Raw genomic sequence first — 23716 nt, 5'->3', positions numbered from 1 at the left:
GTTATGTATTCCATGAGATGAGTTTTTGATTTTTTTTTTTAAGAATACAACTTTCTTGCTAGTTTTATAGTTTTTCTGTGGAGGATGTAAAACATTGAATGTGGCCTTTCTCCCCAAATAATTCATGATTATTTGGGCAGAAAAGGCATCTGTATAAGCAAGGTGTGTAACAGGATGATGAAGACCCCATGATGTTACCCACAGTCAGGGCTGGAGGAGTTCCGAGGTGGAGTGTTCCCTGTGGTCTGTCAGGGGGCCCTGGTCTGGGCTCAAGGGCGGTGGCGTGTGGGGTCCCTGGGGAGAAGTGAGCACAGGCCTCCAGGTGGAGGACTGCAAAGAGCAGCAGTGTGCCGGGTAACGGGGAGCAGTGGAGGTGGGGTGGGCCAGCCTGGAGGGAAGTGGACTCCTTGGAGCGCCAGCTGTGTCTGAATCCAGGAGGGGCGCCTGCTGCTGCTCTGGACACACTCTCGGGGGGCACGCTTACACACTACAGGTCAAAAGCCTAAGGGTTCTCAAACTCTGTAGTTCATCAGGATCTCCTGGAGGCTTGGTCAGACACCCATGCCTGGCCCACCCTTAGAGCTTTCCGTTACTTGGAGTTGGGATAGGGCCTGGGAATCTGCCTTTCCAATGTGTTTCCAAGTCCTGCTGATGATGCTTGCTTGTCAAAGAGTATGTTGTGTCTGTTTGTAGCTACAGTCTATTACATTGGGAGTTTCAGAGGCAGAAAGAGGAAAAGAGCTTCCTCATGTGCTCCTTAGAAAATAGAACATTAAAGAAAAGCAGGGCTTCCCTGGTGGCGCAGTGGTTGAGAGTCCGCCTGCCGATGCAGGGGACGCGGGTTCGTGCCCCGGTCCGGGAAGACCCCATGTGCTGCGGAGCGGTTGAGCCCGTGAGCCATGGCCACTGAGCCTGCGCATCCGGAGCCTGTGCTCTGCAGCGGGAGAGGCCACAACAGTGAGAGGCCCGCGTACTGAAAAAAAAAAAAAAAAAAAAGCAAATGACCACAGTTAGATTTCCCTCATAAATATATTCTGTCCTTCATAGTTAATTCTTAGCACTTTGAATCTTTAGTCCTTTATGGAAAACTTAACCCACTCCTGGGAGCCTGCCTGATGTCTATTGGAAGCAGTGATATCAGCTTCTGCTGGAGTCTGTTCCCTACAGGGTTGGTGCTGTTGCTTTTGTTTGTTGAAGACCCAATTTCTGGCCTTTAGCTTTAGCTTTAGAAGGGAGCAGATGATAAAACTTGAGGCTCCAGTTGATTGATTAGACTTAGCAACGTTATCAAAATGGACAGGAGTAAAATCTTTTGCAGGGTGGGCTTCTTGGCTGTGGTGTGAGGCTTTGGTCCTTGTCCATCCTGGGGTTAGAACACAGCAAAGGCAGCGAGGCATGGAAGCATGTCTAGAGCCTCCCACTATCCTGGGAATTGCAGTGTGTTTGTTTAAATAACATCCTGCCTGTATGAAGTTAATCAAGGGAATGTTAATTTTCTCTTTTTGATATGCTGGCTCTCCCATATTGTGGCCCTGAAGCACAGGGAAGCTCTAATGATAGCTGTGAGCTCATGAAGAAATACGGAGCATCCCTTCTCTGCTTATTTTTATGTCCAGCCTTCTTGCTGCATGTGGGTGTTAACATCATGAACTCCATGATGTGGGAGCCACTGTTTGTTATTCTGGTCATCTAGGAAGTGCCAGATACATCTGGTGTAAAAATACCTTGACAATTTTATAGTTCAGAGTTTAGAGTCTGATCCTGGGAAGGTGGCATCAAACAGCTTTCAGAGGAAGCTGACCTGGGCTCGAGAGAGGATGGCTGTGCCCTAGTCCCAGAGAGAAAGCCCAGCCTGGTAGTAAAGGGCTCACACTTTTATGTATTGCTCAACTTTGTCAATTCGGACACATTTTTGCAGGTTTTGTTTAACTTAGGCAGATAAAGCCCTTTTCCTCAAATCTTCTGCAATTTACTTATCTGCTCACTTATCTCTTACCGTCTTTCACGTTTTGACATAATTGGACATTTTCCTTTAAGACAAAAATTACTGTCTTTCTTCCTTTTTTTTGGCTGCACTGTGCTGTGCGGCATGTGAGATCTTAGTTCCCCCACCAGGGATTGAACCCGCGCCCACTGCAGTGGAAGCGCAGAGCCCTAACCACTGGACTGCCGGAGAAGTCCCTATCTTTCTTCCATCTTTATTCCTTGATAGTAACGTTTATCATCTTGCTTATATATTTACATTTCTCTGCCACCATCCTTTCTGATTTACCAATCTCAACCATCCATGTTAATTATGACTTTTATCTAAATTAAGTAGCCTCTAATTCGGATAATCGTTCCACACCACTTCTGTAATTCTCCAGCACCAGCTGGATAGCTAATAATTCAATCCAATTCTGACACTTAACTATTGGAGTTAGCTCAGGCCCCACAAATTAAGGGCTCGGTCCCGCAAGACTACCTCCACTTTAGATGCCAGCCTTAAATGGGATTCCCAGACTACTCCCACTTCTGCCTGGCTGACTACAAATTCGGAGGTTACCATGACCCTCTCAGTTTCAGTAATTCACTAGAACAACTCACAGAATGCAGGAAAACACTTCGTTGGTTTATTTTAAAGAATACAGCTCGGGAACAGGCAAATGGAAGAGATGCAGAACGCAAGGTTTGGGGGAAGGAGCTCAGAGCTTCCATAGCCTTCTCTGGGCCCTCCACCCTCCCAGCACACCTGTGTGTTCACCAACCTGGCATCTCCCCAACTTCTGTTGTTCAAGAGATTTTATAATTTAATCTCAGCCCCCCTCTCTCTGGAGGTCAGGGGATGGGCCTGATAGTTCTCACCCTCTAATCGCTGTTTGGTCCTTCTGGTATCCAGCCCACATCATGAAGCTGTCTAGAGGCCCCACGCTGAGTCAGCTCATTAGCATAAGCTCAGGTACAGTGGAAAGGGGCTCGTTATGAGTATCAAAAGACACTCCTATCCTCAGTAAATTCCAAGGGTTTTAGGAGCTCTGCGCCAGGAACCTAGAGCAAAGACCAAACATATATTTTTATTATACCACAGATAAAAAAATGGGAAGTAGATGTTAGAGCATTTTAGCAGAGCTCTGGAGTCCACATTATAAGGGTCCCATTTTACATGTTTAATAAGCAAGAAGAATGTGCTCATTAAGAGGTGCAAAGGTGGTTTTGAATACTGCCATGCAGTAACAATAAGAGGCAAAGGCATGTGTGCATTTATTCGTTAACCTGTGCTTGGTGACTGATGATCTAGTTGTTTTCTCTTAGCATTTGTACAGGGGTTCACAGATTAGCTATCGATTAAATCAATTTAGTATTGGGGCCAGTGTAAGTTAATGAAAGATTTGAACATTGCTTTTAAGGTAATACACTACAGAACAATGTGATTTTTATTGATATAAAAAAGTTTGTCAGAATTTTATAATTCAATTAGAGTGAGTCTGTAATCTTATATTTTCAGAGTCTTACACTTGGAAGTTATGTCAACTTTCTGATGAGTGAAACTCATGTAGACAGTTTAGAAAATTCAGATTAACTAGGTTCTCCTTGAGAAAACAAACCCAAGGCTTAGAAATCATGTATGCTGTGTTATATGCCACACTGCTAGCACATCGGGGAATGGACATAGAGCCTTTTTTTGTTTTTTTTTTTTGTGGTACGCGGGCCTCTCACTGTTGTGGCCTCTCCTGTTGCGGAGCACAGGCTCCGGATGCGCAGGCTCAGCAGCCATGGCTCGTGGGCCCAGCCGCTCCGCGGCATGTGGGATCTTCCCCGACCGGGGCACGAACCCATGTCCCCTGTATCGGCAGGCGGACTCTCAACCACTGTGCCACCAGGGAAGCCCCATAGAGCCATTTTTAACCAGAGTTATCAAGTCAGTCTGATTTATCCAAGGGTTCACCTGGAGTATGTGAATTTAAATTCTAAATGTAAAGGTGCCTCTAAATTAGCAGTTTCTGAGAGATGTGTTTCCTTCCATAGTTATCGAGCTGTAATTAACATAAGTTTAAGATGTGTAGTATGATGATTTGATATACATAGCAAATGAAATGATTACCACAATAAGGTTAGCTAACACGTCCATCCCTTCACATAATTACCGTTTTTTGATGTGTGGTGAGAACATTTACAGTTACTCTCTTAGCAGCTTTCAAGTATACAGGACTCTGCGGTTAACTGTAGTCACCGTGTTGTACATTACATCCCCATAACTTATTTTTCTTATAACTGGAAGTTTGTACTCTTTGACTGATGTCTCCGACCCGGGCAGCTCCTGGCAACCACCAGTCTACTCTCTATGTTGAAGCCTTTTCAGATTTTACATGTAAGTGGATCATATAGTCTGTCTGACTTAATTTCACTTAGTGTAATGTCCTAGTCAACCATGGTGTTCTAAATAGCAGGATTTTCTTCTTCTTTTAATGGCTGAATAGTATTCCATTGTGTGAGAGTGCCTGTATGTGTGTGTTCGTGTGTGTGTACATACACATTTTCTTTATCCATTCATCCGTTGATGGACAGTTAGGTTGTTTCCATGTCTTGGCTTTTGTGAATAATGCTGCAGTGAATATGGGGATGCACATATCTTTTTGAGATAGTGATTTCATTTTCTTCGGATATTTACCCAGGAGTGGGAATCCTGGATCATATAGTAGTTCTATTTTTAATTTTTTTGAGGAGTGTCCATACTGTTTTGCATAATCGGTGTACCAATTTACACTCCCACCGACAGTGCACAAGGGTTCCATTTCTGAGATTTTTTTTATTAATTTTTTTATTGATGCATAGTTGATTTACAGTGTTGTCTTAGTTTCTACTGTACAGCAAAGTGAGTCAGTTATATATATATCCACTCTTTTTTAGATTCTGTTCCTATATAGGTCATTGCAGAGTACTGAATAGAGTTCCCTGTGCTTTACAGTATGTTCTTATTATCTATTTTATATGTAGTCCATTTCTGAGAGATGTTTTTTTTTCCCCCTCAAAAGGCTGGCCACTCTTTGAAGTATCAGAAGTTTCTTTCTTTTCTGGGGATTCTTGATTTCCATTTTTTTAGATTATGTAAGTTTTTATTATTCTTTAATAAATAGGAGAAGAGGAGTACCACTAGATTTAATAGACTTCATAGTTAATAATTCCTTGCAGAGATAAGAAAATATACAAATACAATGAAGGGTACTGATATCAAGAATCTGCTGGCTCCATAGGGTTTTCTATTGAATGAGTCTGAATTTTGTGTGTGTGTGTGTTAATCAGCAGAGGGTGTCAAGATGGTGGGGAAGGGCACAAAACGTATAAGAACACTTCATGAATTTGTGTGTCAGCCTTATGCAGGGGCCGTGCTAATCTTCCCTGTATTGTTACCATTTTAGTATATGTGCTGCCAAAGTGAGCACCTGAATTACTTTTAATCATCCAAAGTTCCACCACAGTTTTATCCAACCTCAGACAAATCTGGTCAGCATTTTAGTGTCTGGTCTTGCAGTTGGCTTGTGAGATGATGAGGCACACAGACCCTGGGGCCAGCAGAGGGAGAGCTCTCCTTACTAGCCTAAGGCTCTGGGTGACATATATGCTCTGAGCACTATCTGGGTGGCAAGAAATGCATTTCAGCAAGGCTAAGATGCCTCAGTAGTAAGACGTGGTATTATTTATCACCAGGAGAGAATGTGCTGCCCATGAATCTGATGCATATCAATTTGACATGCTGAAATTTGCAAAAGGTGCATCTCTGGATTGATGAAACACCTACTTCATAGGGTTATTGAGTTGATTAATGAGTTGATTATGACATGTGCAGAACAGTGCCTGGCTTCCAGTTTGTGCTATTTAAGGGTTTGTGATTCTCACGGTGGTTGTTCAAGTGTAGGCAGGAGTGTCAGTGTCCTGTCGCCATGAGTCCCCTTCACTGAACACAGTGCCTGGCACATAGGAGGTGCCAGTACCTAGGATAAAGGATGTCCCATGTTCCTGTGTTAAATCAGCTTGTGAAGGGACTTGCCTGCCTGAGAGACTGGAACTCCTGTTTTTGATTAAAGGAGTTGCAGCAGGAATGAATTCAAATCTTTTATATCACACATTTATTTTTAAATTCAGTGTTAGAACTTTTAAACATTTTAATCTTATTAAAAAATACTTATATTGCATGCATAGCTTATAGCATTCAAAAGCTAACACAGTTTTCAGCGAAGAGTGAGAAGAGTGAGTTCCTTCCCAGTCCTATTCTTCAGTTACCTCCTTTTATTTACTTTTTTCCTTCTCAGGGGTATTATTACTATCATTAGTATCTTTCCAGAGGTAACTTACGGGCATATAAGTGCACGTATGAAACATACACACTTTATTTTCAATAGAAATTAAAGCCTTCTAGGATGTGAGGTACACCAGAATTTAGAAGAAATGTACAAAAAATGTGTAACGGTACAGCATTTAGAGTCTAACCCTCAGTCTCTGGCTTGACTTTATTTTATCCTTTTTTGAAATCAGTAAATTGACCCCTCCTGGGCCCAGCTCCGTTGAGTCGAGGAGAGACCAGTGGATGGGTAGGAAGCACAGCCCGGACTGCAGCCAGGCTGCTTTGGCCATGGGTTATTGTGGGCAGTTCTGTGGATCGGAGCTTCCAGATCCTTTTCCACACTGCAGTCCCAGGGATGCACGCTCCTCTGGGGAGACTGAGTGAGTTGTGCACCATGTGGGTCATTCATTCATTTGCTCATTCATTCACGGACTCATCCGGCTGTTGGTGAGGGTTTCTGGCGCTAGGATGTGGTGGTGAATGAGCCAGGCGTGGCTCCTGCTTTCCTGGAGCTTATATACCAACTGGCACAACAAATAAAAAATGGACAGAGTGGCAGTGGTATGAAGAAAACAACAGAGCGATGCAAGAAGCTGCCAGGGAGGGTCCCTGAGTTGAGAAGCCAAGGCCCCTGCATTTACTCTCGTGTCCCTCACCCTGCCTGTAACAGCTCTGTATCCACCTTGAACCATGAGGACAGGCGCTGTCATTTCACCCTGATACCCCAGCACCTGGCAGAGTACTGTATATACAGGAGAGATCCAATCAGAATTTGTGTCATGAGTTAGTGAGTTGTCTTGTCATGGCTTCAGGCTGATTAGGGCTGTACCAATTCCCCAGTGGAGGATGGGACACTGAAGATGAGTGCCCTTTTATGTGTCACTCAGGTGGATGCTTTCAGCTTTTTAACTATTCATGCTTGCTGAGAGGTCTTCCTTAATTTTATTTCTCCATCTTTTAAAATCCCATTTATTGGGAATTCCCTGGCAGTCCAGTGGTTAGGACTCGGTGCTCTCACTGCTGGGGCCCTGGGTTCGATCCCTGGCCGGGGAACTAAAATCCCATAAGCCACGCGGCATGGCCAAAAAAAGAAAAAATCCTATTATCGACTTGATGGATCACTTTATTTTTCATGTGAGAATTAAATTTTTCTGTTAAATGAATATAGGCATCTTTTTTCCCTAATCTGCTCCTAAAATCTTTGAATTGTTTGTGAAGTTGCCATGTTACCAGCACTACATCCCTAATCAAATGAGCTAGACATAATAAATATTGCACTGTATCTTTATAATACAGTGGAGTTAAGGGAAATTTGAATGGCCACTTCTGTGTTTGTGTTCCATTAGAAAGTTTTCACACCTAAAATCTCTTAAAATTATACTTGTACTTCTTTGTAAATAGAAAAAAAATTTCAATGTCATATAAAAACATATACTGTATCTCTTTTTAGCTAATGTTTGATTAATTGGGACCTTTAGTGTAATGGTTAATTTTATGTATCAACTTTGCTAAGCCGTGGTGCCCAGGTATTTATTAGATCCAGTAATATTCCACATAGCTCTGTGAAGGTGATTTTTGGATGAGACTCACATTTAAATCCATGGACGTTGGGGCTTCCCTGGTGGCACAGTGGTTAAGAATCCGCCTGCCAATGCAGGGGACACAGGTTCGGGCCCTGGTCCAGGAAGATCCCACATGCCATGGAGCAACTAAGCCTGTGCGCCACAACTACTGAGCTCGCGCTCTAGAGCCCGTGAGCCACAGCTACTGAGCCCACGTGCCGCAACTACTGAAGCCCACGTGCCTATAGCCCGTGCTCCACAATAAGAGAAGCCATGAGAGGCCCGAACACCACAACGAAGAGTAGCCCCCGCTCACTGCAATTGGAGAGAGCCTGCGCACAGCAGTGAAGACCCAACACAGCCAAAAATAAATAAATAAATAAATTTATTAAATAAATAAATAAATCCATGGACTTTGAGTAAAGCAGATTACCCTTCGTAATGTGGGTGGGCCTCATCCAATCAGTCGAAGAGCCTGAATAGAGAGAAGACTGACCTTCCTCCAGCAAGAAGGAATCCTGTCTCCAGATTGCCTTTGGACTCAAACTGTAACATCAGCTGTTCCCTGGGTCTTCAGCCTGCTGGCTTGCCCTGCAGATTTTGGCATTGAATCCCCACAATTATGGAAGCCAATTCCTCAAAATAAATCAATCTGTTTCCCTCACCACCTTCAACATGCACATACTCCACCCACCTCCGCCACACACCCCTGCTCTGTTTCCGTGGAGAATCCTCGCTAATACACTTAGATACCCATACAGTCTGTTTTTTGAGAAGCATATGTTAGTGAATAAGCTTTCTTCAAAACACAGTTGAACCTTGTTGAACAGTAGAATGCAGGTCTCCCTGATGGTGGCCCTGGGCTGTTCCAGGAGCGCCCCTCCAGCTGTGGCCCCGACCCACCTGTGGGCAGCTGCACAGAAGAGGTGCCTCTTACCTCTATTTTGCTGTGGCCCCTGGGCCCCAAGCCTTTCTGCCTTGGCACTCCTCTTTCTGTAGGTCCTGGAGACAGTGATTTGAGTGGAAATCTCACTGGGTGGTTGTAAAAAACCTCCTCACTGTAACTGACAGGAATGTGTTAAAGTTATCCAGTCCTGGTTCCATCTCCTGGAATCTGCTCGTCTCCTTCAGGGTATTGCCCTGGAACCTCAGGAAGGTCAGCTACCCCGCCACCCCCTGTCCCCAGCTTTCCATAATCTGTGATGTGTGGGTGTTCCATAACAGTTTATGTTCTGTTTGTTTTCTCTCTGTAAACTTTGAGCCCTGCGTTGATGAAAAGGAGAGCTGACAAATACTGGAGGTACTGTGCGTGTTGTCGTGGAGCTGCTTGTGGAGCTCTTCTTGGTGGTTTTTGCATCCTCGTGACTTCCTCCCGCCTTTGCTATTGTAAATGTTCTCATTTATGCTCCTGAGAAGAAAACTTGGGGTGTGCTTAGTGATGCTTCTTGTCTGCTTCCTGATGAATTGTCAAAGGTTTTTACCCTGGATGAGAGATGGCTGGTATTTAAATGAGGATTTTGAGTTCTTTTTTTTTATTTGTAAAATTTACAGCAAGGTGCACATCAGGGGTTGCAGACTTTCTCTAAAGGACCAGGTAGTAAGTATTTTAAGCTTTGGGGACCCTAACTATTTGGTAATTATGGAACCCTGCCATTGTGCCAGAGCAGCCATACGCAGAACTGAGTGCACGCCGACCTGTGAATGTCTTCATCCCAAAATATTCTTCTTCTTTTGATTACTTTTCAATCATTTAAGAATGTAAAATCTTTTCTTAGCTTTTGGACCATACATAAACCAGCCTTGGGCTGGAGTTTGCTCCCAGCCTTATAGGTGGACCCCACCGGTGAGCAGGGCCTACCTAGCAGTTAGAGCCAGCACCGTGTTCTAACCCGAGCTCTGTGGCTGGGCTACACTGTGAGGTACAGTTTCTTCCGCATCTGTGAGCTGGAGACAAAAACCTGCCTCCTTGAATAATTGTTTGTAAGGATTAAAAAGGATAATGCCCTGTTGTTTGGCCAGATACTTTGTATAGTACATGTAAGCTTATTTTCATTTTCCATTAGCTGCTGCCTTTTTGTCCCCTCTACTTAAGTCCTACCTTTTTGGGATATGGTCTGTCTTGGTGAGTATTCAGTGTGTACTTTAGAAAGAATGCCTGTTCTGCTGTTGTTGGGTGGTGCGTTGTATAAAATGTTGATCACTTATTCAGGTATATGCCATTGCTGTTACTCATTCTTCATTCTGGTTGTTCCAGGTTTCCTTCTGGTATTGTTTCCCTTATCTTAAGATAATTTAGTAATTCTATTGGAACAGGTCTGCTGACTACAGATTCTCTTAGTTTTTCTTCATTTGAGAATGATGGATATTTTTGTTAGATACAGCATTCTGATTGATAGTTGTTTTGTTTCAGCACGTTAAAAATGTAGAACGTTACTTTCAGGCCTTATACCACAGTTGGCCTTCTGATGCTATGACATCAGTTTAAACTTTGGTGATGACCGTGACTTTTAGGGAAGAGGAGAATTGCCCCCTAGGAAATGAGTTGGCATTGACCAGGAGAGGGAGGACCCCATGGTGAGGCAGTTGTCAAAAGCATGAACTTTACAAGTCTCCTCTATTATTGTTAATACAGGTGATTGAGTGACCCGTGTGCCATTGGTGTGGGGGAGTATGCCTCCCCAGGGTGCGTCAGTTTCGGTTGCTCAGTGCTTGTGGCAATAGTGACAAAATTCCATTTGCCACATTGTAACTTAAATAGTTCTTTGAGGAGTCTATTATGCATCTCAGTAAACTTGCTGCCTCCCCCTATAGGGGAGGTAGAAGTGTCATTGAATGCCTTCTTTAAGAGCCCAGCATGTGTATTCTGAGAAGCAGAATGAGTGCCTTGGTCACTATCAGTAATGTCTGGAACTCTAAAGGGGTAAGGAGTGTCCTTGTCCTTACAAGGATAAGGCAATTGAGGCCTCATATTGTGGTCTTAATATATGTAGAGACTTTGATTTATATTTTGGGTATCTGTGAGGGAAGAGATTCCTAGGGTCCTTGAGCCCAAAAAAAGCAACTCTAAAAGGCTGTGTCCCAAGGGTTTGTAAAAATGTGCACCTGGGGCCAGGCTTTGTTCTCAGGAAAGCTCATGACCAGCAGTTTCCACACTGATGAGGTACAGTATAGTGCAGGGCTGAGAAGGGCAGTTTCTTGCATCTGCAGCCCCAGGGTAACAGCTAGTCATCATATGTGGTCCAGAGACCCCAGGGGGCATGAGAGAAGGTTGCTGAAGCCTCTTCAGTGAAGGAGTCTCTGAGGGTGCTAAGGGGGGGCGTATCTGTATTAATTCCCTAGGGATGCTGTAACAAAGTACCACTGACTAGGTGGCTTAAACAACAGAAATGTATTGTCTCACAGCTCTGGACCCTGCAGGTCCAAAATCAGGGTGACGGCAGGGTTGTTTCCTTCTGAGGGCTGTGAGAGAAGGCTCTGTTCTGAGGCATTCTCCTTGGCTTGTAGGCGGTCATATTCTCCTTGTGTCTTCATATTGTCTTTCCTCTGTGCATATCTTTCCGTGCTTAAATTTCCTCTTTTTGTAAGGACACCAGTCACGTTGGATTAGGGCCCACCCTAATGACCTCATTTTAATTTGATTATCTTCAAAGACCTTAGTTTTATAAATGAGGTCACATTCCCAGGCACTGGAGGCTAGGACTTGAACATCTTTTGGGAGGATATGATTCAACCCATAAACAGGTGCTGTGTTTGTCAAGCCAGTTTGTAATTGCTAAATACTTAGTTTAATTTTTTAAAAAAGTTTATTTATTTATTTATTGGCTGCGTTGGGTCTTCTTTGCTGCGTGCGGCCTTTCTCTAGTTGTGGTGAATGGGGGATACTCTTCATTGCGGTGTGCAGGCTTCTCATTGTGGTGGCTGCTTTTTGTTGCAGAGCATGGGCTCTAGGTGCACGGGCTTCAGTAGTTGTGGCTCGCCGGCTCTAGAGCGCAGGCTCAGTAGTTGTGGCACACGGGCTTAGTTGCTTCATGGCCTGTGGGATCTTCCCTGATCAGGGCTCGAACCTGAGTCCCCTGCATTGGCAGGCAGACTCTTAACCACTCACTGCACCACCAGGGAAGTCCCACTTAGTTTAATTTTAATTTATTACTCATTGTGTCAGTGTCCATGCCCACTATGGGATATTTTAGGGCAATGGGTGCTGTGACCATGGGGAGTTTAAGGCAATAATAGTTGTGATGGTTAAGGCGAAGCAAATTTATTTGTCTTCTAGATTATATGAAGTAATTCCCCTAAGATTATATGGGCTGCCTTGTTTAGATTTAGTGGGATTCCTAGCTATACATGTAATTTGAGCCCCAGTATTGATTTAAATTCATGAAAGTTTGCCAGTTGGTACATTTCAGCAGATACTTAAGTTAAATCAGAACCTGTGTTATGGTGGCACCAAAGCCCTTTGTCTTCGTTTTTTTTTTTCTTTTTGGCAGTACGCTGGCCTCTCACTGCTGTGGCCTCTCCCGTTGCGGAGCACAGGCTCCGGATGCGCAGGCCCAGCGGACGCAGCCACTCCGCGGCATGTGGGATCCTCCCAGACCGGGGCACGAACCCACGTCCCCTGCACTGGCAGGCGGACTGTCAACCACTGTGCCACCAGGGAAGCCCTGTCTTCTTATTGTATAAGTTCTTGCAGTAAACTTTGGAGTTCCACTTGGGTTAAATTGTGGACCTTTGTTTCAAATTTAATTTGTTTTTCTCCAGAAAGCTTCAGTATTGTCAGGGTAAGGGGACTCCCCATGGTGAAGAACATACTTTATAGGGTTTAAGGATGCTGGGCTTACATTGGGCTTGAGTTAACCACTTTGCTGTGCCCATGGCTGCCTTGGGTGTTTTCTCTACAACCTTGGGGATCAGGCTCTTTGTTGTGACAGAGGCAGCAGAGTGGTGTAGTGGGAGAGCACTGGACCTACAGCTCAGAGGTGGATGCATGGACACCATCCTCTGCTGCAGCCTTGCCTTTTCCCAGAGTGCACCCTTCTTCTCCCTCTGCCCCTCTCTCCCTCCTCCCCCTCCTCTCCACATTCCCTCAGTAGTTTAGATTTCTAGCCAAATAAAGCCCAGGCTTTCGGTTCCTGTCCCTGTCCAGTCACTCATAGTGAGGATCTTCTGGGTGGTTACAGGGAAGAGTTGGGGTCCTGATGGCCCACCTCTTCTTCCAGGGAATGCCAGCCAACCTCCCCAGGGTTGGGATCCACAGCCAGTCTGGTCATTTTGTCTTTGCCTTGATGAGGATCAAATGGGGTGACATGAGAGCTGTGGCCAAGTCCCCCACACAGATGCTGGTACTCCCTGGTCACAAAGCAGGCTGGAGGTGAGCTTCTGAGCTTTTCTGAGGATGGAACTGAAGCTAAGAGACAATAAACAGTGCTTCATTGCTTGTAAAAAGATTGAATTCCAATAATCAGGTTGCCAGTCCCCATGGACACTTCTCTCACACTTGTGAAAAAAACAAAAATTAACAAATCTCTCTTCTTAGTCACAAAACTCAGTAATGATTATTTCATGATTTAAGTTTTAGTGAAAAGATGAACAATTTGTGAAAAACAGAAGTGCCAAAGTTATTTGGCCTTTCTCTCACTTGTGTTATCTTTTTAAAAAGATTTATTTACTTCTGCATGACCTTAATTTGTTACAGTGAGAGTGCTTATGATAGTTAAAATAGCCATTGTTTGTTTGGTCAGTTGCATTTGCATTGTCTTATTAACGTTTTACCTTCTACACCAGTGGTCCTTAAACCTGGTGGAATATTAGGAATATCTTGGAACTTAAAATTGCTGGTGCCCAGGCCATGCCCTGGACCAACTGAATCAGAATCTCTGGTGATAGAACTGAGGCTTGGTATTAAAAATGGGTGTGTGTGTGTGTGTGTGTGTGTGTGTCCCTCACCCCCTGCTTCTGATATATGATAGGGTTGAGAACCTGATTCCGAGCCTGACTTTTTCTGTGACTTCAAGCAAATCTGTACTTAATTTAGAGGCGCTGTGTGGTTTTACATCTGTAATGTATGAAAAGTACACATTACAAAAAAATCTATATTTAATGCCCAGGAGCTTGTTGGATATATCTTTTTTTTTTTTTCTTTTGGGCTGTGCCTCGTGGCTTGTGGGATCTCAGTTCCTTGACCAGGGACTGAACCTGGGCCCTCGGCAGTAAGAGCACAGAGTCCCAACCACTGGACCGCTAGGGAACTCCCTGGATATTTCTGTAAATGGGGGAGGTACTGTTAACCATAGCTGTTGTAGGAGGTTGAAAGAATGGGACACATGAGGTGTACAGGGGCCTTTTCTTGGGCCTCAGGGGCAGAGGGTTGAGTTAATTACACTGGTCAGTTCCTGGCACACCATTTCCAAATCCATATTTTTAGGTGTTTTCTTTGTAATGTATTTGTTTTTATGCCATTTAAAACATACTGTTGTACAATGTGCATGCATTGTAAGTTTGTGTACATGGAGAGTGTGTGGTTCTTTAGCCCAAGCACTGTATTTTTAAGTTGTGTCCAAGGTCATTAGACTGCTGCGGGTCTCTGTCTTCCACCTCCTCCCAATCCCAGGCCTGTGTGAGAGCTCTGTGGGCATAGCCCCTCGGGACGACTGGAGGACCTTCCATGTAACTCAGCTGTACCAGATTGCTCTCCAGGTAGGCTGCGGGGTCCACCCTCCCACCAGCTGTGTCTGAAGATTTGTGCCTCCAGCCCTACATTTCTGCTGACACTTGGCATTATTTAGTTACTGAACTCATCATTGAGGGCTTATTCCCTGGCATGCGTTGTTCTAGGGATTTGGGATATATCAGAGAGCAAAACCAGATGAAAAAGGAAAAAAAAAATTACTGCTTTGGAGCTTATATTTTAGCTTTCTAACAGTTGTGAATTTGGTGAGTGTAAAGTAATATAATACTTCATTATTTTAATTTATATTTTTCTAAATATGAATTTGAGTATCTCTTCATAGCATTAGCTGTTTGGGGTTCCTTCTGTTGGATATCTGATATTTTTCTGATAGAATTTAGGAGTTTCTTTTGTCCCTTGTTGGTTTTAGGTATTTTTAGATACTCCTTACTGTTTGTGATATGATATATTCTCTTTCACAGATTTAGATGTACAGTTGATGCTGGCAACATGGGTTTGAACTGTACCGGTCCACATTTAAGCAGATTTTTTTTTTTCAGTAGTAAATACTGCAGCACTGCATGATCCTTGGTTGTTGGAAATGCTGGACTCGGAAGAACTGCACATGTGGAGGGCTGACTATAAGTTACATGCGGAGTTTTGACTGCACACGTTGTTCAAGGGTCAACTGTATATTTCTAATTATGTCATTTAGAAAATAGTTCATTTAGTAAGGGCTTTCTAGGCTAGGACACATTTACACCTCTATGTTAATATTAGTTCTCTCTTAACTTACTGTGTAAGGAGTTTCATGACATTTTTTCTTGACTGAAACTTGTCAGTGGCCTAAAGTCGTGGTTCTCACGTTTCTGCTGTATTGCAGTGCTCCTGAATTACGCTCCCTCAGTGGTAGTGGCCCTGTGTAGCACTGGTTCTCAGTTGGTGGTGGAGTAGGGCAATGTATAGAGTTGAAAATGATCATTGAATCATACTCTGATTCCACATCCTCCCTTCCCGTGGACACACAGCATTTGGGAATCACTGGATGAAAACAGTTAATGTTAATATCAAAGACTAAGTTTCTTAGTTGTGAGATGTAGTAAGAAATTGGAATATTTTGGAAGACATGCTTCAAAGAACAATTGGAATATCGATTTTTTAAATTAAAAGGGTCACTGGGCTATGCATTACTTAATAAATCACACTGTTTCTGTTATGTTGATGAGTCATGTAAATTTTTTTTTCCCAACCATCAAATGGTCAGCTTAATGATGTGTGTTGTAACTTAACCTTTCCATTTCTGGGAGCGACTGGGAAAGAGATGTTACATTTTAAAAAGCAATTTATACATGTACATTTAAAAAATTTTTTTCCAGATGATGGTGTTGGCAAGTAGATGTTACATTTTAAAAAGCAATTTATACACTTAAATTTTTAAAAAATTTTCCAGATGATGGTGTTGATATGCAGATTGGAACAAAGAAAGAAGATCTAAATGACAAAGAGAAAAAAGAAGAGGAAGAAACTCCTGCACCTGCATATAGGGCCAAATCAATCCTAGAGAGCTGGGTGTGGGGCAAGCAACCAGGTATTATGATCTTCTGAACTTTTGGTACTTTGGAATGATTGATCCAGCACTCATTTTCTAGATAGAGTAGGTGGACTTTTTTTTGGTCATAGAATTTTTAAAAATTAAACTTAAAATTTTTTTATATTGTAATAGACTGTGCATAACATACATTTTGCCATTTCAGTCAGTTTTAAGTATACAGTTCAGTGACATTAAATACATTCACACTGTTGTGCAGTTATGACCACTACCCATTTCCAGAGCCTCTTCATCTTCCCAAACTGGAACTCTGTACTTATTAAATGATAACTCCCCTTTCTTCCCTAGCCCCCTGGGAGCCACTAACTTTCTGTTTTTAGGATTTTGACTAGTCTAGTTACCTCATATAAGTGGAATCATAATATTTGTCTTTTTGTATCTGGCTTGTTACTTTATTTAGCATAATGTCTTCAAGATTCATTCATGTTGTAGCATGTGTCAGAATTTCCTTCCTCTTTAAGGCTGAATAATACTCCATTGTATGTATATACCACATTTTGTTCATCCATCTGTGGATGGGCATTTGAGTTGCTTCCACCTTTTGGCTGTTGGGAATAGTGCTGCTAAGAACATAGGTGTACACGAGTTAGAGTCTCTGCTTCAATTCATTGCGTATATACCTAGGGGTAAAATTGCTGGATCATGTGGTAATTCTGTGTTTAACTTTTTTTCTCCAGTTTTATTGAGCTATAATTGACATAAAGTAGTGTATAGTGTACAGCATAATGGTTTGACTTACAAATATCATGAAATGATTACCACAAAAAGTTCAGTGAACATCCATCATCTCATATAGATACAAAATTAAAGAAATAGAAAAAATATTTTTTCCTCGTGATGAGAAATCTTAGGGTTTCCTCTTCTAACTTCCATATTAACATATAGCAGCATTAATTATCTTTATCGTGTTGTTCATTACATCACTAGTACTTACTTATCTTGTAACTGGAGGTTTCTGCCTTATGACCCCCTTCAGCCAATTCCGCCTGCCCCCACCCCCTGCCTCTGGTAACCACAAATCTGATCTCTTTTCCTATGAGTTTGTTTCTTTGTTTTTGAAGTAGAATTGACCTACAACATTGTGTTACTCCCTGTTATACAACACAGTGATTTGATATTTCTATGCGTTTCAAAATGATCATCACAATAAGTCTAGTTATGATCTGTTACTATACAAAAATGTTACCTAATTACTGACTGTATTCCCCACACTGTATATTTCATACCCATAACTCATTTTTTTTATTGAAGTATAGTTGATTTACAATGTTGTATTAATTTCTGCTGTATGGCAGAGTGATTCAGTTATACATATACATACATTCTTTTAAAAATTCTTTTCCATTATGGTTTATCACAGGATACTGAATATAGTTTCCTGTGCTATACAGTAGGACCTTGTTGTTTATCCATTCTATATATAATAGTTTGCATCTGCTAGTCACAAACTCCCAATCCATCCCTTCCCCACTCCTCCCGCTTGGCAACCACCAGTCTGTTCTCTGTGTCTGTGAGTCTGTTTCTGTTTTGTAGATAGGTTCATTTGTGTCATATTTTAGCCCTGACTCATTTCCTTTGCAACTGGTTGTTTGTACCTCTTAATCTCCCTCACCTCCCACTTTTCTTCCTACTGGCAACTACCTGTTTGTTCTCTGTATCTCTGACTCTGTTTAGTTATGTTTATTTATTTGTTTCACTTTTTAGATTCCATATATAAGTGAAATCATACAGTATTTGTCTTCTCTATCTGACTTATTTCACTTAACGTAATACCCTCTAGGTCCATCCATGTTGTCACAAATAGCAAGATTTCATTCCCTTTTATAGTTGAGTGATATTTTGTGTGTGTGTGTATATCTGTATCTATATTTATCACATCTTCTTTATCCATTCATTTATTGATGGGCACATAGGTTGCTTTCATATTTTGGCAATTGTAAACAATGCTGCAATGAACATAGGGGTACTTATATCTTTTCTAATAGGTGTTTTTGTTTTCTTTGTATAAATACCCAGAAGTGGGATTGCTGGATCATGTGGTAGTTCTATATTTAATTTTTTGAGACATCTCCATATTGTCCATTGTAGCTGCACCAATTTACATTCCCACAAACAGTGCACAAGGCTTCTCTTTTCTCCACATCCTTGTCAACACTTGTTATTTGTTGCCTTTTTGATAATAGCCATTCTGACAGGTGTGAGGTGGTATCTATTTCACTGTGGTTTTGATTTGCATTTCCCTGATGATTAGTGATGTTGAACATCTTTTCATGTGCCTGTTGGCCATTTAAATGTCTTCTTTGGAAAAATATCTGTTCAGATCCTCTGCCCATTTTTTTAATTGGGTAGTTTGTTTGTTTTAAACAAGTTAATGAGTTAAATGAGTTCTTCGTATATTTTGGATATTAACCCCTTATCAGATATATTGTTTGTAAATGTCTTCTCCTATTCAGTAGGCAGCCTTATCTTTTTTTGTTTTTTTAACATCTTTATTGGAGTATAATTGCTTTACAATGGTGTGTTAGTTTCTGCTTTACAACAAAGTGAACCAGTTATACATATACATACATATGTTCCCATATCTCTTCCTTCTTGCATCTCCCTCCCTCCCACCCTCCCTATCCCACCCCTCTAGGTGGTCACAAACCACCTAGCTGATCTCCCTGTGCTATGCGGCTGCTTCCCACTAGCTATGTATTTTACGTTTGGTAGTGTATAAGCCTTATCCTTTTGTTGATAGTTTTCTTCACTATGCAGAAGCTTTTTAGTTTGATGTAGTCCCATTAGTTTACTTTTGCCTTTGTTTCCCTTGCCTGAGGAGACATATCCAGAAAGATATTGCTAGGACCATTGTCAAAGAGTGTACTACCTGTGTTTTCTTCTAGAAGTTTTATGGTTTCAGGTCTTACATTTAAGTCTTAAATCCATTTTGAATTTTTTTTGTGCATGGTGTGAGAGAGTAGTCCAGTTTTGCATGTAGAGGTCCAGTTTTCCCAACATCATGTGTTGAAGAGGCTGTCTTTTTTCCATTGTATATTTTTACCTCTTTTTGATTAATTGCCCATATAAGTATGGGTTCATTCTGGGCTTTCTATTCTTTTCCATTGATCTATGTGTCTGTTTCTGTGCCAGTACCATACTGTTTTGATTACTGTAGCTTTGTAGTATAGTTTAAAATCAGGGCGCATGATACCTCCAACGTTGTTCTTCTTTCTCAAGAATGTTTTAGCTATTAGGGGTTTTTGTGTTTCCGTACAAATTTTAGAATTATTTGTTTTAGTTTTGTGAAAAATGCCATTGGGATTTTGATAGGGATTGCATTGAATCTGTAGATGGGTAGTATGGTCATTTAAGCAATATTAATTCTCTCAGTATACGAGCACAGTATATCTTTCCATCTCTTTGTGTAGTCTTCGATTTCCTTCATGAGTGTCTTACAGTTTTTTGACTACGGTTCTTTTACCTCCTTAGATTTATTCTTGGGTACTTTATTCTTTTTGATGCAACTGTAAATGGGACTGTTTTCTTAATTTCTCGTTCTGGTAGTTCATCATTCATGAGTAGAAATGTAGCAGATTTGTGTTTATTAATTTTGTATCCTAAAACTTTACCAAATTCATTGACAAGTTCTGGTAGTTTTTTGGAGTGTCTTTAGGATTTTCCATGTATGCTGTCATGTCACTGCAAACAGTGACAGTTTTACCTATTCCTTTACCGTTTGGATTACTTTTTCTTGTTTGATTGCTGTGGCTAGGACTTCACATACTGTGTTGAAAAAAAGTTGTGAGAGTAGGCAACCTTGTCTTATTCCTGATCTTAGAGGAAATGTTTTAGCTTTTCACCACTGAGTATGATATTAGCTCTGGGCTTGTCATATATGGCCTTGATTACATTGAGGTATGGTCCCTCTGTACCCACTTTTGTGAGAGTTTTTATGATAAATGGATATTGAATTCTGTCAAATGATTTTTATCCTTCAGTTTGTTAATGTGGTATAGCACATTGATTGATTTGTGGATGTTGAACCATCCTCGTATCTCTGGAATAAATTCCAATTGATCATGATGTATGATCCTTTTAATGTATTGTTGAATTTGGTTTGCTAATATTTTGTTGAAGGTTTTTTGCATCTGTGAACATCAGGGAAGTTGTCCTGTAATTTTCTTGCCTGGTGGTTGTCTTGTCTGGTTTTGGTATCAGGGTAATGCTGGCCTTGTAAAATGAGTTTGGAAGTATTCCCTCATTTTCTATTTTTTTTGTAAGAGTTTGAGAAGTATCAGTATTAATTCTTTGAAGGTTTTGCATAACTCACCAGTGAAGCCCTCTGGTTCTGGAGTTTTGTTTGTTTGGAGGTTTTTAATTACTGATTCAGTCTTCTTACAAGTAATTGGTCTGGTCATACTTTCTATTTCTTTATGATTCAGTCTTGGCAGTTTGTATGTTTCTAGGAATTTATTTCTTCTTCTAAGTTGTCTTCGTCTTTCTGTGGTACCAGCTGTAACATTTCCACTTTTGTTTATGATTTTATTTATTTGGGCCCTCTTTATTTCTTGGTGATTCTAGCTAACAGTTTTGTTTATCTTTTCAAAAAACAACTGTTGGTTTTATTTATCTTTTCTATTGTCTTTGTAGTCTCTTTCATTTGTTCCCACTCTGATCTTTGTTATTTCCTTCCTTCTAAAAACTTTGGGCTTCATTTGTGTTTTTTTTGGTTTATTTATTTATTTATTTATTTTTTAGTTTCTTGAGGTGTTTATTTAGGCTATCTGGTTTCTTGTTTATTTGAGATTTTTCTTGTTTTTTTGAGGTAGGCATTTATTGTTCTGAACTTCCCTCTTAGAACTGCTTTTGCTACATCCCGTAAGTTTGGGTATGTTGTATTTTCATTTTCATTTGTCTCAAGGTATTTTTTGGTTTTCCTTTTGATTTCTTCCTTGACCTATTGGTTGTTCAGTAGCATGTTGTTTAATCTCCACATATTTGTGAATTTTCCAGTTTTCGTCTTGTAATTGATTTCCAGTTTCATAACTTTGTGGTTCAGAAAGATGCTTGATGTGATTTCAGTCTGATTAAGTTTATTGTGACCTAATACATGATAGTGTGGAGAATGTTTCATGTGCACTTGAGAAGAATGTGTATTCTGTTACTTTTGGATGGAATGTTCTGTATATATCTGTTAAGGTCATCAGATCTAACATGTCATATGAGGCAGATGTTATTTTAATGATTTTTCTGTCTGGGTGATTTATCTGTTGATGTAAGGGGTGTATTAAAGTCCTTTACTATACTATAATACAATACTATTATTGTATTGCTATCAATTTCTCCCTTTAGGTCTGTTAAGATTTGCTTTATATTTAGTTACTCCTATGTTGGGTGTATAGGTATTTACAAATGTTATATTCTCTTGTTGGACTCACCCCTTTATCATTATGTAATGCCCTTCTTTGTCTCTTATTACACTTTTGTTTTAAAAATCTATTTATCTGATGTAAGTATAGGTACCCCAACTATCTTTTGGTTTTCATTTGCATGGAATATCTTTTTCCGTCCCTTCACTTTCAGTCTGTGTGTTGTGTCCTTATGTCTGAAGTGAGTCTCTTGTAGGCAGTATATAGATGAGTTCTTTTTTTTTTTAATCCTTTCAACCACTCTGTGTCTTTTTATTGGTGAATTTACTCCATTTACATTTACAGTTATTGATAACGTTTGTTTTTATTGCCGTTATGATAATTGTTTTATTCCTGGCTGTTTTGTAGTTCTCCTTTGTGATTTGATGATTCTCTTTAATGGTATGCCTAGATTCCTTTCTCATTATCTTTCGTGTATCTACTATAGTTTTTTGCTTTGTGGCTACCATGAAGCTTACATATAACAGCTTGTATTTATAACATTCTATTTATAAATAAACATACGTTTGAACACATTCTAAGCTTTGCATTTTTATCCTCCTCTCCCATGTTTTGTGTATTTGATGTCATAATTTGCAACTTTTTATCTTATATATCCCTTAATTGTTTGTTAGAGTTATTTTTACTTCTTTTGTCATTTAACCTTTATACTCAGTTTTTAAGCTATTAATCCACTACCTTTATTATATATTTACTTTTACCAGTGAGATTTATACTTTCAAATGTTTTCTTGTTACTAATTAGTTCTCTTTCTTTTCAGCTTAAAGAACTCTTTTTATCATTTCTATTAAGGCTAGATTAGTGGTGATGAACTCCTTTAACTTTTACTTGTCTAGAAAACTCTTTATCTCTCCTTCACTTGCTACTTGATATGTTTGTTGGGTAAAGAAGTTTTTTTCATTCAGGCTTTGAATATATTATGCCACTCTCTTCTGCCTTGCAAAATTTCTGCTGAAAAATCTACTTACAGTCTTATAGGGGTTCCCTTGCATCTAACAAGTTGTTTTTCTCTTGCTGCTTTTAAGATTTTTATCTTATTTTTAACCTTTGACATTTTAATTATGATGTGTTTTGTTGTGGGTGTCTTTAGTTTTCTGTGGTTTGGAACTCTCTGGACTTCCTGGATCTCAATGTCTGTTTCCTTCCCCAGGTTAGGGAAGTTTTTTCCTATATTACATCAAATAAATTTTCTGTCCCTTTCTCTGCCTCTTCTCCTTCTGGGACCCTGTGAAGTCTGCTTGATATTGTGTCGTATATCCCTTGACCTATTTTCACATTTTTTCATTGTTTTTTCTTTTTGTTGCTCTGACTGGGTGAACTACAGTGCCCTGTCTTTGAGTTTACTGAGCTTTTCTGCTGCTTCATGTAATGCGCCATTGAATCCTTCTAGCATGTTTTCAGTTCAGTGCAATTTTATTTTTCCAGTGTATTTTCTCTCCTTATTCGATTGGCAACTTCTGGCTTCTAATTTAGTGATTCATCTTTTATTTTTTTCCATTCTACTGTTGAGCCCTTTCACCAAACTTTATTTTGGTTATTAGGTTTTTTGGTTCCAAAATTTCCATTTGGTTCTTTTTTTTTCTTTTTTAAATAAATCTCCTTTTTCTTGTCTTAGGTTTTCTATTTTTTCATATGTTTCAAGTGTGTTTGTTTTTGCTTTTTGGAGCATTTTTTTATTGTGGCTTCTTTAAAATCTTTATGAGAGTATTCTAACGTCTCTGTCATCTTGGTGTTTCCATCTATTTATTGTCTTTTTAAAATTTATTTTGAGATCATCCTGGCTCTTGATGTGATGAGTGACTTTCTGTTGAAACATGGACATCTTCACGTTATGTTCTGAGACTCTGTTTGATTGGTTTTCTGTGACACCATTCTGGCAGGGCAAGAGTGTGCTATACCTTGTTACTGCCAGGAGGGGATGGGAGTTCTGCTGGCTCCCCCCATGGTCTCCATGATTTGTTTCTTTGTTACTTTATTTACTCACCTACTTGTTTCAAGGTATCCTACAATAAATGACTGATTGACTAGGCATTAGGAGGTGGGCAGGGCAAGCACCGTTAGGACATCAGGAAGGAGAGCAGGCTCAAGGGCATGAAGGCTCTCTTTGAGCTTCACGGTTGTCTCTGGGCTTTGCAGCAACGCGGAAGAGAG

The 23716-nt window shown here is 40.6% G+C and overlaps 1 protein-coding gene and 1 non-coding gene across 11 annotated transcripts in view; one reads left to right on the top strand and one right to left on the bottom strand.

The window, feature by feature from the left end:
• HERC2 (HECT and RLD domain containing E3 ubiquitin protein ligase 2) overlaps nucleotides 1-23716 on the top strand; it is a 230744-nt gene that overhangs the window by 15485 nt on the left and 191543 nt on the right. For all 10 annotated transcript variants that reach the window (XR_012333188.1, XM_073807856.1, XM_019931803.3 and 7 more), the window contains exon 4: nucleotides 15996-16133. Coding sequence is in view for 9 of the 10 variants with exons in the window: in XM_073807856.1 (XP_073663957.1) it covers nucleotides 15996-16133 (138 nt within the window). In the remaining variant the exon portion in view is untranslated. The remainder of the gene's footprint in view (nucleotides 1-15995; nucleotides 16134-23716) is intronic.
• LOC117313114 (U6 spliceosomal RNA) lies at nucleotides 5314-5420 on the bottom strand. Its single transcript, XR_004527576.1, has one exon. It is a non-coding gene; the product is annotated as a U6 spliceosomal RNA (small nuclear RNA).

This window comes from Tursiops truncatus, chromosome 7 (genome assembly GCF_011762595.2).
Source record: "Tursiops truncatus isolate mTurTru1 chromosome 7, mTurTru1.mat.Y, whole genome shotgun sequence".
Lineage (NCBI taxonomy): Eukaryota > Metazoa > Chordata > Mammalia > Artiodactyla > Delphinidae > Tursiops > Tursiops truncatus.
Note: the sequence above shows the minus strand (reverse complement) of the source record. Positions and strands in the feature narration are given on the sequence as shown.